The 13,069-nt window shown below is 40.1% G+C and overlaps 4 protein-coding genes across 4 annotated transcripts; 2 read left to right on the top strand and 2 right to left on the bottom strand.

Annotated features, from left to right (window-relative positions):
* Positions 1 to 243: 243 nt before the first annotated feature.
* Positions 244 to 803, bottom strand: LOC126632492 (uncharacterized). Its single transcript, XM_050302911.1, has 2 exons — positions 407 to 803; positions 244 to 317 (listed from the first exon to the last, which is right to left on the bottom strand). Exons 1-2 carry the CDS (start codon positions 801 to 803, stop codon positions 244 to 246), a joined length of 471 nt encoding a protein of 156 aa, XP_050158868.1.
* A 1,590-nt stretch (positions 804 to 2,393) lies between these two features.
* On the top strand, positions 2,394 to 4,706 carry LOC126631016 (uncharacterized). Its single transcript, XM_050301173.1, has 4 exons — positions 2,394 to 2,838; positions 2,937 to 3,095; positions 3,198 to 3,268; positions 4,194 to 4,706. The coding sequence occupies exons 1-4, from the start codon at positions 2,509 to 2,511 to the stop codon at positions 4,558 to 4,560; spliced, it is 927 nt and encodes a 308-aa protein (XP_050157130.1). The 5' UTR covers positions 2,394 to 2,508; the 3' UTR covers positions 4,561 to 4,706.
* A 1,515-nt stretch (positions 4,707 to 6,221) lies between these two features.
* Positions 6,222 to 8,092, top strand: LOC126632197 (uncharacterized). The gene is made up of 4 exons (XM_050302487.1): positions 6,222 to 6,865; positions 7,094 to 7,156; positions 7,290 to 7,364; positions 7,448 to 8,092. Exons 1-4 carry the CDS (start codon positions 6,425 to 6,427, stop codon positions 7,886 to 7,888), a joined length of 1,020 nt encoding a protein of 339 aa, XP_050158444.1. The 5' UTR covers positions 6,222 to 6,424; the 3' UTR covers positions 7,889 to 8,092.
* A 1,488-nt stretch (positions 8,093 to 9,580) lies between these two features.
* Positions 9,581 to 12,825, bottom strand: LOC126632196 (tubulin beta chain-like). Its single transcript, XM_050302486.1, has 3 exons — positions 12,112 to 12,825; positions 10,626 to 10,895; positions 9,581 to 10,526 (listed from the first exon to the last, which is right to left on the bottom strand). The coding sequence occupies exons 1-3, from the start codon at positions 12,509 to 12,511 to the stop codon at positions 9,847 to 9,849; spliced, it is 1,350 nt and encodes a 449-aa protein (XP_050158443.1). The 5' UTR covers positions 12,512 to 12,825; the 3' UTR covers positions 9,581 to 9,846.
* Positions 12,826 to 13,069: the final 244 nt, after the last annotated feature.

The following is a 13,069-nucleotide window of genomic DNA, read 5'->3' as shown; positions in this document are numbered from 1 at the left end:
CTTTAGTGGATTTGGATTTTCAATAAAATTTTGGCATGTTAAGCTGTTGAAAAAAGAGTCTTTTAAGTATAAGAACTTTTTACAAATTGGATTGTTAATGGGTACCCATTAAAATCGATTTAATTTGATTTCACCTTATACCATTATCGTCATTACCAATCTCAACTGTATATTATAGTGATATCAAATTAAACGGGTCTTTAACGGGTATCCGTTAACAACCAAATGATTGATTTGTCACCTCTACTCACGAGCATATTTCCAAACTATCCACACAACTAATTCATTCTTAACTAATAACACAGCAGGATCATGAACTACAATTCCAGGGTAAAACAACACCACGAACATCATTAATTGTTACATCATGATGATGAAGTAGTTGTTTTCATTAACTAATAAGTACCCCAATAGTGAGGCCACCACTTGGACTGCACAGAAGACTGATAGGACACCAAAACGAGCAACAGCCCCAGAAACAAGGCCACGCCCCAAGGGGATGCTCCTCCACCTTCAGCTGCCTTATCAGCCACCGCCGCCTTCGTCCTCACCCGAAAGTTCCCGTATGTGATCAAACAGTAAGCGACAATGGTCAACAACAAGGGCAGAAACAAGACAAATATATTGAACCCGAACTTAGTTCTCTCCATCTGCGCCTTGTAGCTGGTGTAAGATGAAAATATTAGTAACGCAACCACTATGCCGACTAGCATCACTAGAGACGACGGCGGCGCGGAGACGGAGGCTAGGGTCTCCTCCATCCATCCCTTCCTTCCTTTTCTCTCACTCAAAAACCAACCCATCTCTCTCTTGCTAGTGTTTTTTTTTTCCTTGGTTTTTTTGAGTGAGATGAAGGATGAAGATGGTATTATATATACCCATGTCACTGTAGCACCTTTCGGGCAACGTATTTTAGCTCCTCCACGTGACATTGTATCATTGGTTCGGGATGTCACGTGACATTCCAAGGTTAGACAGTAAGAGGATACAAAAGTACCATGGGAAATGGAGGTTAACTTTTCCCCAAGTAAGCTAGTTTTTTAAGAAATGAATCTTCTCCGTATCCCTTCTGTCTAATCCACTAAGTTCGAAGATCCGTACCGTTAAAATTTAATCAAACGGCTATAACACAGGGGTTAATTTTTAAAGTTATAATAACTTTAGCCGTTGGATCAAATTTCAACAGTATGGATCCCCTAACTTAGTGGATTAGAAGGAAGAGATCCGGAGAGGATCCTTTTCTGTTTTTCATGATTTGAAATTGCTAGGGTTTTAAGGTGGGGTCTGATATGGGAGGTTTGCAGTGCAGTAGTGTTGCCTTTGTGCCTTTGGCATAAATTCTCAGGTTGCAGATTCTTATCTCCCACCAATCTTTGTATCTATTCCTTTTGGATACTTTGACATGCCCACCGAGTCGGATAAGAGATAAATGTGCTCGGAACACAGATATGTAAGTCATACATTATTATACAAGTGAAGAGAATTTTATTTTTCAAATGTCTCTCTACTTGTATAATGACATTTAGCGTATATGTCCGTGTTCCAGACACACTAAAAAAGTATCTCAAGTCAGAGAGAATTTGATACTAAAATGTTAAATTTTCCAAAAAAATAAAATATAATAAGCACATAAAACAGGGAAAGAAGAATATATGCTTCTTGGTTGATTGCAAATCTTCACGATCAGGGAAGGGTTGGATGTGCTGTATCTGCTATGTTATATGTGATTAAATTTTTTATTAAGTTTTTATGACGTGTTTGAGATTGTTTTACGACAACCAAACATGGCTTAGGACACTTGAAAGGACTTCTGATTGCATTTGAGAAAAAAACTTTGAAAGTGCTTATGACTCATAATTTTTTTTTTTGAAAAATATATATGAAATGTTTTTTTTTCTTTTCAGAAAGCACTTCAAAGTGTATATTCAAGAGACACTTGATATTTTTAATAAAATTGAACGTGTAATGGAGTTGATTTTCACATTTTCTTTTAACCTCTCACCCATTACCTTTTATTTCTGACCATCAAATTAAAAAATCAAACAAAAAAATCAAGATAATTAAACAGGATAATATAAGAGGAGTGACTATATATACTTCAAATAAATGCTTTTAAGCAATTATATTACGAGAAACTATATATAAGAAATACTTATGCTCATAAACACATAAAAACACGCTCATTCCCCCAAACAAAAACCGGATACGGCGAAATATGGACCTATTGGGTCTTGTTGGACTTAAGTTGTTGGGCTTAATTAGGGCTGGCTTAAGTTGGGCTTCCTGAATAGCGCGGCCCGTTATTGCATTAGGGCTTCAGATGCATCCCGAAACGTTTCAAACCGCGAAACCCAAAAAAGGGAGGGCAATTTTCCCTGTTTTGAATATCGAATTTCACACCCTCGCTTTTTACTCCCTCCGATTTGTTTCCTGCTATTTTTCTTCCAAAAACCCTTTTTGTTTCCATCTTTCGCCTGCGAATTTCTCACACGCTGAAAATTTTGAGAGATGCCGCCGAAGGACGAGAAGCCCGCGAAGCCGCGGAGGGAGGTGGAAGCGGAAGAAGATGACGACGATGAGAGGAGCTTGGGTTCGATTGCGTTGGAGCGCAAGAAGAAGCAACCCACGAAAAGCAGTGGCAATGCGAATGGAACGGCGAAATCTACGGGCAGAGAAGCCGCTAAGGTGAAGAAGGAGGACAAGATGGAAGATTGGGATAAGGCCGCGAAGGCGAAGCCTAAACAAGAAGCCAGAGTGATGAAGGAGGAGAACGGCGGCGGTAGCGACGAGGAATTGGGTTCGAAGCCGAGAAAGGGTTCGAATTCAAAGCCCCAAAAGGTTCTTGCTTTGTTTGTTTTTTTCAAATTTGGGTTTTGTTTGTGAGAAGGTACTGAGTTTTACTGTTTTACTGACGAATGCGGGTTATTTGGATGAAGGAAATCAAGAACAGCAAGGTGAAGAAAATGGAGGAGGAGGAGGAGGAGGAGAAGAAGGGGAAGAAGAGGAAGGCGTCTGAGCCTGCGACGGAGGAGAAGAAGAAGAGGGAGAAGAAGGTGTATGATTTGCCTGGTCAGAGGAAGGACCCTCCCGAGAAGGTTCACTAACACTGCCTTTTTTTCTCTTGTTACTTTAATTCGGATTTGGAATGTTGCTTTGGAATTCTTTGGGTGATTGTTTCGTTGTACTTTGGAGTTCAGAAGGACCCACTTAGGCAATTCTACGAGTCGCTTCACCAGCAAATTCCGAGTAGCGAAATGGCGCAGTTCTGGTGAGTCTTTGCTATCCCATTTGTTCCGATAATTGGTTTTGCTTAAACAACTACTGCTGAGTTTACTGCATACTATTTGAGCTGCCTTATGCTTCTCATTGCATTCAGGCAATAGAATTTGTTTCGGAGTGTGTTTTATTGTGAGTAGCGAGTTATCTAGTTACTGCTATGCTGCTTGCACCGAAGCGCTGGCTTTGGGGTATCCGAAAGCATGTTTAAGTCCCCAATTCGGTGAACTTGAATTACAAATCAATGAATTGCATCGTGCTGCACCTAGTTTACGAATAAAATTGAGAGAAGTTTGGATACCTACTATTCAACCTTGTTCTTGTTGTTTAACATGTATGGAAATCAGGGAATGTTTACTTTGGTGCACGCTGCATTTAGGGCATTAGGTTAGTTATAGCTTGCAATTTACAGTTTGAAACCTGCCTGTTCGGTTGATGTCTGAGTGGTGGTCGTTCTTTGAATTATGCTTTGCTTTTATGCTTGTAAAAGACATAACAGATTCATGGTTTTCATACCAGTTTTGCTTGTTTGCAACCTTAGGTTGCAGACTAGTTAAGTTGGTTCTTTGCAACCAGAAGGATGGATTCGTAATGGAAAATCTTGGCCATTGGGTCATGTAGAATGATCCTAACCATCAACCCAATCCTCCCTTGCCTATAAATACGACTCTCCTCCCTCATGTCCTTCACATTTTCTAATTCGAAGTCCTTGGGCAGCTTCTCCCCAAACTGGGGATAAGACCTAGAATGTTTAAATCCTCCCAGATCCTGCAATGGCGAGAGCCTCGTTCTCTCGCCCTTTTTTATTATTTGCAATGCTACAACTCTAGCAGTTGAAACTAGAAACCAACCAAGTATAATTAAACCTAGATTGCTTCTGTAAAAGCATGGATTTCAAGTTTTCAATGTGAATTCAGGATGATGGAATATGGTTTGCTACCCAAAGTGGAGGCAGAGAAAGTGTTTGAGAAGAAGCAGAAGAAGAGTCAACTGCAAAAGCTCACTTCTCCAACGAAATCCGTATCTTCTGTAAAGACGAGCACAAAGTCAGTTACTGTTAAGACGAGCACAAAGTCAGTTACTGTTAAGAAGAGCACAATGTCAGTTACTGTTAAGAAGAACACACCATCACCCGCAGCGCCTTCAAATAAGAAGCCGACACCAGTCTCCAAAAGCGCAACAAACCAGTCGAAGAAGCAGAAGACGGAAGACAGCAGCTCAGAGGGAGACTCTGATGATGACTTTGTGGCCAGAATGGTAAAGAAGAAGAAGCAAGCAGCTTAGTTGTGCTATTTGTTTGTCATTAATCAATCACAGCCTTGGGGCATTTGTTCTGCTACCTTATTATTCGGCATTCGGATGTAATTAACTTTTCATTAATCGGATTGTAGCGACGTTTTAACAAAGATTAATCGATGGTTTATCTTGTACTGTTTGGATTTTTACTAGGGTTTTCTTAGTTAAAATTGTTTATCTGCTACAAAAGTAAAGTCCTAGAGATTATTAGGGAGAATCAGGAAGGTGGATTTTATGATATGCACTTTACGTCGTTGTTTCTGATTTTGTTTTTCCTTGGTCCGGAAGTAACGGAATCCAGAGAATTAAGTCCAATTAACAGGATTTTCTTAAATTTTATTTTTTATGTTTAATTAACTTAATTTTCATACCATGGTCAAGAGTTAATGGGTCAGCTACCTTGGTCGTCATTATGATTTTCTGAAACATTTAAGGGAAGAGATTCTCATTTTTTTATAAAAATGAAAATTAGTTGCGGGATCCATACCATATTGAACTTTAACGATCTAAATCATCCATTTTTGAAATTGAACCTCATAGATCATTCTTACAAAATATTAGTTAAATCGGAAATATTTAAGATATCTAATTGGGTTCAAAGAAATAAACGAATACTTTGTTATATAAGAAATAATGAAATTTGATCTTGATAATTAAATAGGCAAATGGTTTCGGATTGAATTTAATTTTTGCAAGGATGATCTATGAATCGAGAGTCGAAACTTACAAAACAGACGGTTCCGATCGTTGAAATCCGATGTGGAGTAGTAGACCCCACACCTAATCCTCATTTTTTCCAAAAAATAAGAATCCCTTTGTATAAAATCCCTGTTTCTTTTCATAAATACAAGTACAAATTTTGGTGTGTTTATTAACGTACGAATGCTCTTTATCCTCTTACCCTCTCTTATTTTTACCTACGAGATGAATAAATTAATGGTAAATCAAGGGACAAAAATAGGCGGAAAAGTGTGAAAATCATTTTCCATAAACGTATCACTAATTAAAATTTCTTTTTGTTTGATTTATAATATGCTTTGGTGAGTCACAGGGACGCTTTGCATGAAGGAAGGCAAACAAAATTGGTTTCAAGTTTATTTCTGGGTGGTGTTCCGCATACTTTTTTTACCTCTCACACATCCCTGTTAACTTTTTTTATTTGATCATCTTCAATTCATTTGATCCAACGGCTAATTTTGAGAGGTGTATGTAAAAAGTAAAAATGAATGCGTAGATACCATCACCTTTTTTTTTCTCCCACAATTGGAGAACCTTTTCTACAGCAGCCGCAACTACTCGAAAGATAAGACTGTGTAAACTAAAATAATGTAAAAATAGAACATATTAATTTTGTGTATTTGGCCGCACGGACACATAATCCAATTGTCGAACACAAGATATTTTACCCTCAATTGGCCCTAGTATGGCTAGGAATTTTCTTGCATATTCCTTCTTACCCAAATAATAACCCGAAAAACAGAAAGTAAGAAAAATCAAAAAGCGAAAAGGATTTAAGGAAAACTTACTCTGATTAAAAAATAATAAAAAAATACAAAGACTATAAACCCTAGGGGCTCGGCCTCAACTCCATCTATTCGACACGTGTCGCACTCTCCTACCTCCTCAAGGATTTTTATTCCTCTCGCGTCCCATAAACACAGAAGAAAAAAGCCCCGTCCTCCAAGCAACTCACTCTCTCTGCTTTCTCTCTCTCAACTCTCTCAACTCTCTCAACGCCTCCGCACCCCCGCCGTCGTCCGCCCTGCGTCGCGCTCATATATATCTGCTTTTGGCCGCAAAGACTGCAATATTGCTGCGAAATCTTCAATTGTTGAGAGAGAAAGTGAAAGCAATGGAACAGAGAGAAACACTAACAATGGAACAGAGGCTTCTACTCTTCCCCTGTTTTCCGAACGCCAGCGACGCCGAGATAGAGGTGGCGAAAATCCTGATTCATCTTCCCCACATGATCTCCGAATTCGAAACTCGGCTTCCGATTCCGCTCGCGCTCGTCTGGGGATGCAAGGGAAAGAGATCTGCACTCGCTCTGAAGAACGACGGCGGCGCTTCCACTCTGCGTCGTCTGATTGGACCTGATTTTTTGTCTTCACTGCCACTCTGGGCTTCTCTGGCTCCTCGGCCTTTGGCGGCCAAGGTTCCGCCGGCTCCCCCCGTCCCTAATGCTGTCAAGGAGGAGACTTCCAGCCCCGATACGCCGCTGCGCTTCGAGCCCAGTGAATCTGATGAGAAGCAGCCTGACCACTTGAGAAGTAAACTCCTTGGTCAAAAAAGGGTACGACTTTTTTTCTCTGTTCAAACTCCAAAAATAAAATAAATTCTTGTTTTCCCATAAAAATTTTGTAATTTAATTTTCTGTGATATGGGTTTTGATTTTCTGGCAATTCTGGCAACTGGGTTCGATCTCTTTCTTTCTTTTTCCAATTTACGGATTAAATATTTTTGATTTATTTACTATTTTTCACTGTTTTCTGATATATTTTGGTTCTTATTGATTCTGCAGAAAACAGAGAAATGGATTACAATTGTGGACGAATTGACTTCGAAGAAAAAATTGCGAAATCAAGTGAGTATTTTACTTTAAATTATTTTTTGGTCTTTTGCAGCAATTTCTCTGTCTTTTTCTAAAATTCAGCCAAATTATCCTTTTTCCTTTTTCAATTTATTTATTTGATTTCGATTTTTGATAATTTGAGCAGGAGCTTGAGAATGTGAAGCGTTTCTTTGACAAGATGGATGGTCTTAATTTGGAGTTGAAAGCAAGGAAAGAGGAGGTATAATTTTGTTTCGCTTAAAAAATATTTTTCTCGTGTTTTAATTGGCTTACCCTTTTTTTGTTTTTTTATTTTTTAAACAGCTAATGAGACTTGGCCATAAACTGGAAGAGGAGCAGCGTTTGGATACGGACCCAAGCCCAGAACCAACCGTGCAATTAAGCCAACCGACCCAACTCACGTTTGTGACTCCGCCTCAAGCGGCCCCAAATCAAGAGCCTTACCAACATCCAATGCCAATGCAAATGCAAATTCCCTCTCCTCCTAGTGTGATTTTTTATCAACATCAACTGCAGCAGCTGATCATGGATCAAACGGCCAAAAATCAAAGGAGAGAGTTCAATGTGGGCCCGCGAGGGGGTCACGTTAACCTCTGTTTTAAGGATTCAATCGTGTTGAACTCCTCCCTGCCGTTTGATCTTGGCTTGGTTAACAAGGATATGATTAGGAAAAGGGCTGCTGAGGCAAGGCAGAAGAGGCTCGAAATCTGTAGGGTCAAGAAATCTCGCTTCCACTCCAGATGACATGGCATTGGCTAATGTTTTTTTTTATTTTTTTATTTTTGCCCCTAATAATTTAATTACTTTATTTGGGGTGTAATATTTTAGCCAAACCAAAGGTTTGATGAGGTTTTAGCAATTATTAAGGTGAGACTTAGTACGTAGATATATTGTACCTATAATTCCATATATTAACATTGTCATAGACCAATTATTTTGGTCTAGGAATTACAATTGTGTCGATGTTTGATTGATATATTGTTAATTTGGATTTCGTTCAATAACTATTTCCGTGTGTAACGAAATATGTACACGTGGCTAAATGTTTTGAGAAAGGAAAGTTCGTTTAGCACAACGAGAAACAACGAACACGTTACTTTGAGCCCTTTCTCTGTTGTGCGCGTAGATATCAAGGCATTAATGTGTTAATACTTTTAACTATTTGAGTTACAAAATTTATTTATAGATTATAGTGTTAAAGGTAATCAAGATGATTCTAAATTTTAACAAAATTTCCCTATACATACATTCTACTGTTTCTACATAAAAAAACAAAGGCCCAACTAGAATATAGACCCAATGGGAATTCTAAGTTGGCAAGAGAATCTCGGCCGTAGATGACGGAGGAGGAAATGAAACCCTAGTTGCGTTCTTATACAAGTAATAGATATCATGCTGCTGAGTACTATTATTCGGTGATATTCTTCTTCATTTAAAAGTGAGAGATATTAGGTTTGAATATCGTGGATGGCAAATTCGATACCAAATTAGACTAGCTTAACCAAACTCTTCATTCTCTTAATGTAAAAATATAAATGTACTAAAAAATAAGAAGTTACCCTTTTGAGATAAGAAGGCTTCACCTGCCTTTTCCTTGCGCTGAGAAATATGCCGAATCAAATACTATTTTAATTCCCGTCTCTTTCACACTCTCTCTCCTTACATATAAATATGGACAGAACTTGGCTGCTGAAAAAGTCAGTAGCAGTTCCTGCTCTTCATTCATTGCAGATGGACATGTATCCAATTTGTGATTAAAAAATTAATTACTTGGACATGTGTCTATCTGTTATTGGTGAGGAGCAGGAGCTGCTATTGATTTTTTAACAGCCAAGCTAAGTTCTATAAATATTGATGCAAGTGAGGAGAAATATCATCTTCTATGTTTTCCTTCCTTCCTTTCCTCTTTTTTCCTTTTTTGTTTGGTTTTTTAATTTTTTTTTCAATTTTAATCAGCATTTCATGTATTCTACATAATTGGAAATTTTTTTTCTTCAGTCTACGTTTTCTCTGATTCTCCCCGATCGCCAAATAGGACGATTTTCTGTTTGGCGATCAGGTGGAATCTGAAAACAAGTCCACTTGATATGACTATGTTTGATCCACTCCCTTCATCTTTGGCACTACTATGCAAGGTTAGAAGTAGTGGCTACAAGTAATAGGGAGAGATTTGGATTTTAGATCGATCGCAATCCACATTTTTTTCCCCAACTGCTGGGAAGTTTTTCAACCCAAATTTAGTTGTTTGAGCTTTCATACAAATCACCAATCAATGTTAAGAAAATAATTATACCCATTTCTATCAATCAATCTTGCATCCCGTCAAAGTGGAGCAAATATCGAACTTGACGGTGTGGCAATTTTATAGTTTTCCGAACAAAATAAAATCAAAATCGAGTTTTAAAAATAACGCAATTTGGAAAAAATAATCAAGGATTGGCAAAAATGACATTTTATTCCATACTTGGAAAAGAACAATCACACAACATCGTCTTACAAGATGATTTACTAATTGTAACTTAATCCAGCAAGGTGATAATCTTGCGTGATTAGCCGAGACAATAATCCACAAGCAAATACAAAAAAAATGATAAAAGCAAAAAAGCAGATTTTACCATGTAAGTACACAAGCAAGCAATAAGGGACGCCCCCTTCCATGTCAAACCTTTCTTCCGGTCCTGATTTGTGATTGCCGGCATGTTCTAGTCCTCGTAATTCTCTTCTGCACCTTCCTCCTCGTACTCGCCCTCATCCTCCACGGTTGCATCTTGGTATTGCTGGTACTCGGCAACCAAATCATTCATGTTGCTCTCTGCTTCGGTGAACTCCATCTCGTCCATGCCTTCACCGGTGTACCAATGCAAAAAGGCCTTGCGCCGGAACATGGCTGTGAACTGCTCGCTCACTCTCCTGAACATCTCCTGGATTGATGTAGAGTTACCAACAAAGGTAGATGCCATTTTCAAACCCTTGGGAGGAATATCGCACACGCTTGACTTCACATTGTGAGGGATCCACTCAACGAAGTAGGACGAGTTCTTGTTCTGCACATTGATCATCTGTTCGTCCACCTCTTTGGTGCTCATCTTCCCCCTGAACATAGCTGAGGCTGTCAGGTAACGTCCATGGCGAGGGTCAGCAGCGCACATCATGTTCTTGGCATCCCACATTTGCTGAGTCAGCTCCGGCACGGTAAGGGAGATGTACTGCTGGGATCCACGAGAGGTGAGAGGGGCAAACCCAACCATGAAGAAGTGAAGACGTGGAAATGGAATGAGATTCACGGCCAGCTTCCGGAGGTCTGAATTCAACTGTCCAGGGAACCTTAGGCAGCATGTCACACCGCTCATGGTTGCGGATATCAAATGGTTCAGGTCACCAACTGCAAACAGATATACAATTAAGTAAAACTAGAACCGGGTGCTATAAGACTACTTGTGTTACTTGCAACATTATTCAAAAGAATTAGATTGTCACTCACAGCTTGGGGTGCTGAGCTTTAGGGTCCTGAAGCAAATATCATAAAGTGCCTCGTTGTCAAGAACCATGCATTCATCGGCGTTCTCAACCAGCTGGTGCACCGAAAGAGTGGCATTGTATGGTTCCACAACGGTATCTGAGACCTTCGGTGAAGGGAAAACGGAGAATGTGAGCATCATCCTATCAGGGTATTCCTCTCTGATCTTTGATATGAGAAGGGTTCCCATTCCAGAACCAGTTCCTCCTCCGAGAGAGTGGCACACCTGAAAACCTGCCCCGTATAAAAACAGACGATGTCAATCAGCATAAAGGTCGTACCCAGTGCACAAGGCTCCCGCTTTACGCAGGGTCTGGGAGAGGTGAATGTCGGCTAGCCTTACCCTCATTTATGGAGAGGCTGCTCCCAAACGATGTCAATCAGCATATTAAACAAAAATGGAAGTGGGCAAGTGAGGTTTAAAGATTTTATACGAACAAGGATCCAACATACAACCACAGATCCTCACGATAACAAATCAATGATATAAGTCCCTATAACCCAAACGAATATAAGCTAAATGTTCCCATGTAAATACAAATCACTAATCCTCAAACAATTAAGCATGTTACAGAAAAGGGTTGAAATTTTTCTTACTGCCATCTCAGATTTATTGCAATAGTTAATTTGCTAAAACAACCGGAATGAGATCTACTCTGGACCTTTGTGTCTGCAATCCAAGGACCGAGAGATATGGACTGTTCAAGAGAGCTCAATTGTTTTTAGTTTTTGTGAATCGGGCTAGTGGGATGGGTTAATAAGAACCTTATGATTGAAATTAAGTGGCTCAAATCTCTCCGTCCGCGAACTTAGAATACAGAGGTCCGCGGATCTGGAATACAGAGATCCGAATCTCAATCCAAAAAACCAAGCACAACGTCGGTGTGGTAACATATTGACTGTTGGGAAATCACAATCATGCAAAAAAAAAGTAAACAGATTCCTCATCCGTCTCCACTAAAGAACAAAAAACAAGGGGGACCACAAGCAAAATCAGCCATATAAAGACAAATTATATGCATATATAATATATATGCAAGTAGTAGTACAGTTAACCACATGGCGGTGCTAGGAAAGCTGACGATGAATATATCAGATCCACAACCAAACAAAAAGTAAAGGACAAGATCAGAGTTTTGGATGAAGGATCTGACGACCGTACTTTGCAAAGAAGTTATTGTTAAATATGTAATTAACAACGCTAATGAAAACGGTAATCAACTGAATCTTCAAGCATGAATGTTTATAATCTCGCAGAAAATCAATTCCGATTCAGAAGCATTTCGAAATCGGATTATCAAATCTTTAACGACGAACTCATAGAGCAACAGAAACAGTAATCAACTGAATAATCATTCAAGCATCAATACATTCAATGTAGCAGAAATTCAAATCCGATCGAGGAGCATTTTCATTTCATAATTCATGTCGAAATTCAAAGAAATTTTACCTTGAAGGCAATCACAATTCTCTGCCTCCTTGCGAACAACATCGAGAACGGAATCGATCAACTCGGCACCTTCGGTATAATGTCCCTTCGCCCAATTATTGCCGGCGCCGGACTGGCCGAAGACGAAGTTGTCAGGGCGGAAGATCTGGCCGAAGGGGCCGGATCGGATGCTGTCCATGGTACCGGGCTCAAGATCCATGAGGACGGCGCGGGGGACGTACCTCCCGCCGGAGGCCTCATTGTAGTAGACGTTGATCCTCTCGAGCTGGAGATCGGAACCGGCGTCTCCTCGGTACCTTCCCGTGGGGTCAACGCCGTGCTCGTCGCAGATGACCTCCCAGAACTTGGAGCCGATCTGGTTGCCGCATTGCCCTCCCTGGATGTGCAGGATCTCTCTCATTGTCGCGACGGAGGTACCGGAAATGAAGCGAGATCTGCTGCTGCGATTACAAGGGCTTTTGGGAGGAACGGCGAGAGGAGGGAGAGATACGAAGACAGAGGAAGAGAGTGTATCCGAAGTCGGTGTTATGAAGGGGAAAGGGAGGAGAGAGAATCGGAGGTTAGGAAGGTAAATAATGGGCGGTGGGATATTTTTTAAATCAATTAATCCGTTGGTTGCTGTGTGTGTGACAGCCAGACAGAGAGAGAGAGAGAGAGATTAAGAACAAACCAACAACTTTCTCTCTCTTCCTTCACTCCGTCGCTCTGGCTGGCATGGGGTGCGTGCGCACGTTAATTCGGTGATCCCACCCGCCCGCCAAAAAGTTTTCCCGCGGGAAACGGTGTTAGAATTTAACCGTTGATAACGAGCTTTAGTCCGTTGAAATCGACCGTATCATTGAGAAAAGCGAGATTTAATCCGTTGATTTCCTTTTTCCGTTTGCTTTTTACTGTCATTGGACTGTGTTTGGCCGGACCAGAAAATTGTTTTGTTGTTTCCGAACAAGGGCGAAAAGGT

The sequence above is a fragment of the Malus sylvestris genome, chromosome 8 (assembly GCF_916048215.2).
Source record: "Malus sylvestris chromosome 8, drMalSylv7.2, whole genome shotgun sequence".
In the NCBI taxonomy this organism is placed as follows: Eukaryota; Viridiplantae; Streptophyta; class Magnoliopsida; order Rosales; family Rosaceae; genus Malus; species Malus sylvestris.
Note: the sequence above shows the minus strand (reverse complement) of the source record. Positions and strands in the feature narration are given on the sequence as shown.

What these genes read in the sequence shown, in the direction of transcription:
- LOC126632492 (XM_050302911.1), bottom strand. Translation starts at nt 803, where the DNA reads ATGGGTTGGTTTTTGAGTGAGAGAAAAGGAAGGAAGGGATGGATGGAG. An exon ending in GTGGTGGCCTCACTATTGGG is followed by an intron (nt 318 to 406) that starts GTACTTATTAGT and finishes CTGGAATTGTAG; the next exon opens with TTCATGATCCTGCTGTGTTA.
- LOC126631016 (XM_050301173.1), top strand. Translation starts at nt 2,509, where the DNA reads ATGCCGCCGAAGGACGAGAAGCCCGCGAAGCCGCGGAGGGAGGTGGAA. An exon ending in GGAAGGACCCTCCCGAGAAG is followed by an intron (nt 3,096 to 3,197) that starts GTTCACTAACAC and finishes TTTGGAGTTCAG; the next exon opens with AAGGACCCACTTAGGCAATT. An exon ending in AGCGAAATGGCGCAGTTCTG is followed by an intron (nt 3,269 to 4,193) that starts GTGAGTCTTTGC and finishes ATGTGAATTCAG; the next exon opens with GATGATGGAATATGGTTTGC.
- LOC126632197 (XM_050302487.1), top strand. Translation starts at nt 6,425, where the DNA reads ATGGAACAGAGAGAAACACTAACAATGGAACAGAGGCTTCTACTCTTC. An exon ending in AACTCCTTGGTCAAAAAAGG is followed by an intron (nt 6,866 to 7,093) that starts GTACGACTTTTT and finishes TTGATTCTGCAG; the next exon opens with AAAACAGAGAAATGGATTAC. An exon ending in TGAAAGCAAGGAAAGAGGAG is followed by an intron (nt 7,365 to 7,447) that starts GTATAATTTTGT and finishes TTTTTTAAACAG; the next exon opens with CTAATGAGACTTGGCCATAA.
- LOC126632196 (XM_050302486.1), bottom strand. Translation starts at nt 12,511, where the DNA reads ATGAGAGAGATCCTGCACATCCAGGGAGGGCAATGCGGCAACCAGATC. An exon ending in GAATTGTGATTGCCTTCAAG is followed by an intron (nt 10,896 to 12,111) that starts GTAAAATTTCTT and finishes TATACGGGGCAG; the next exon opens with GTTTTCAGGTGTGCCACTCT. An exon ending in AAAGCTCAGCACCCCAAGCT is followed by an intron (nt 10,527 to 10,625) that starts GTGAGTGACAAT and finishes ATCTGTTTGCAG; the next exon opens with TTGGTGACCTGAACCATTTG.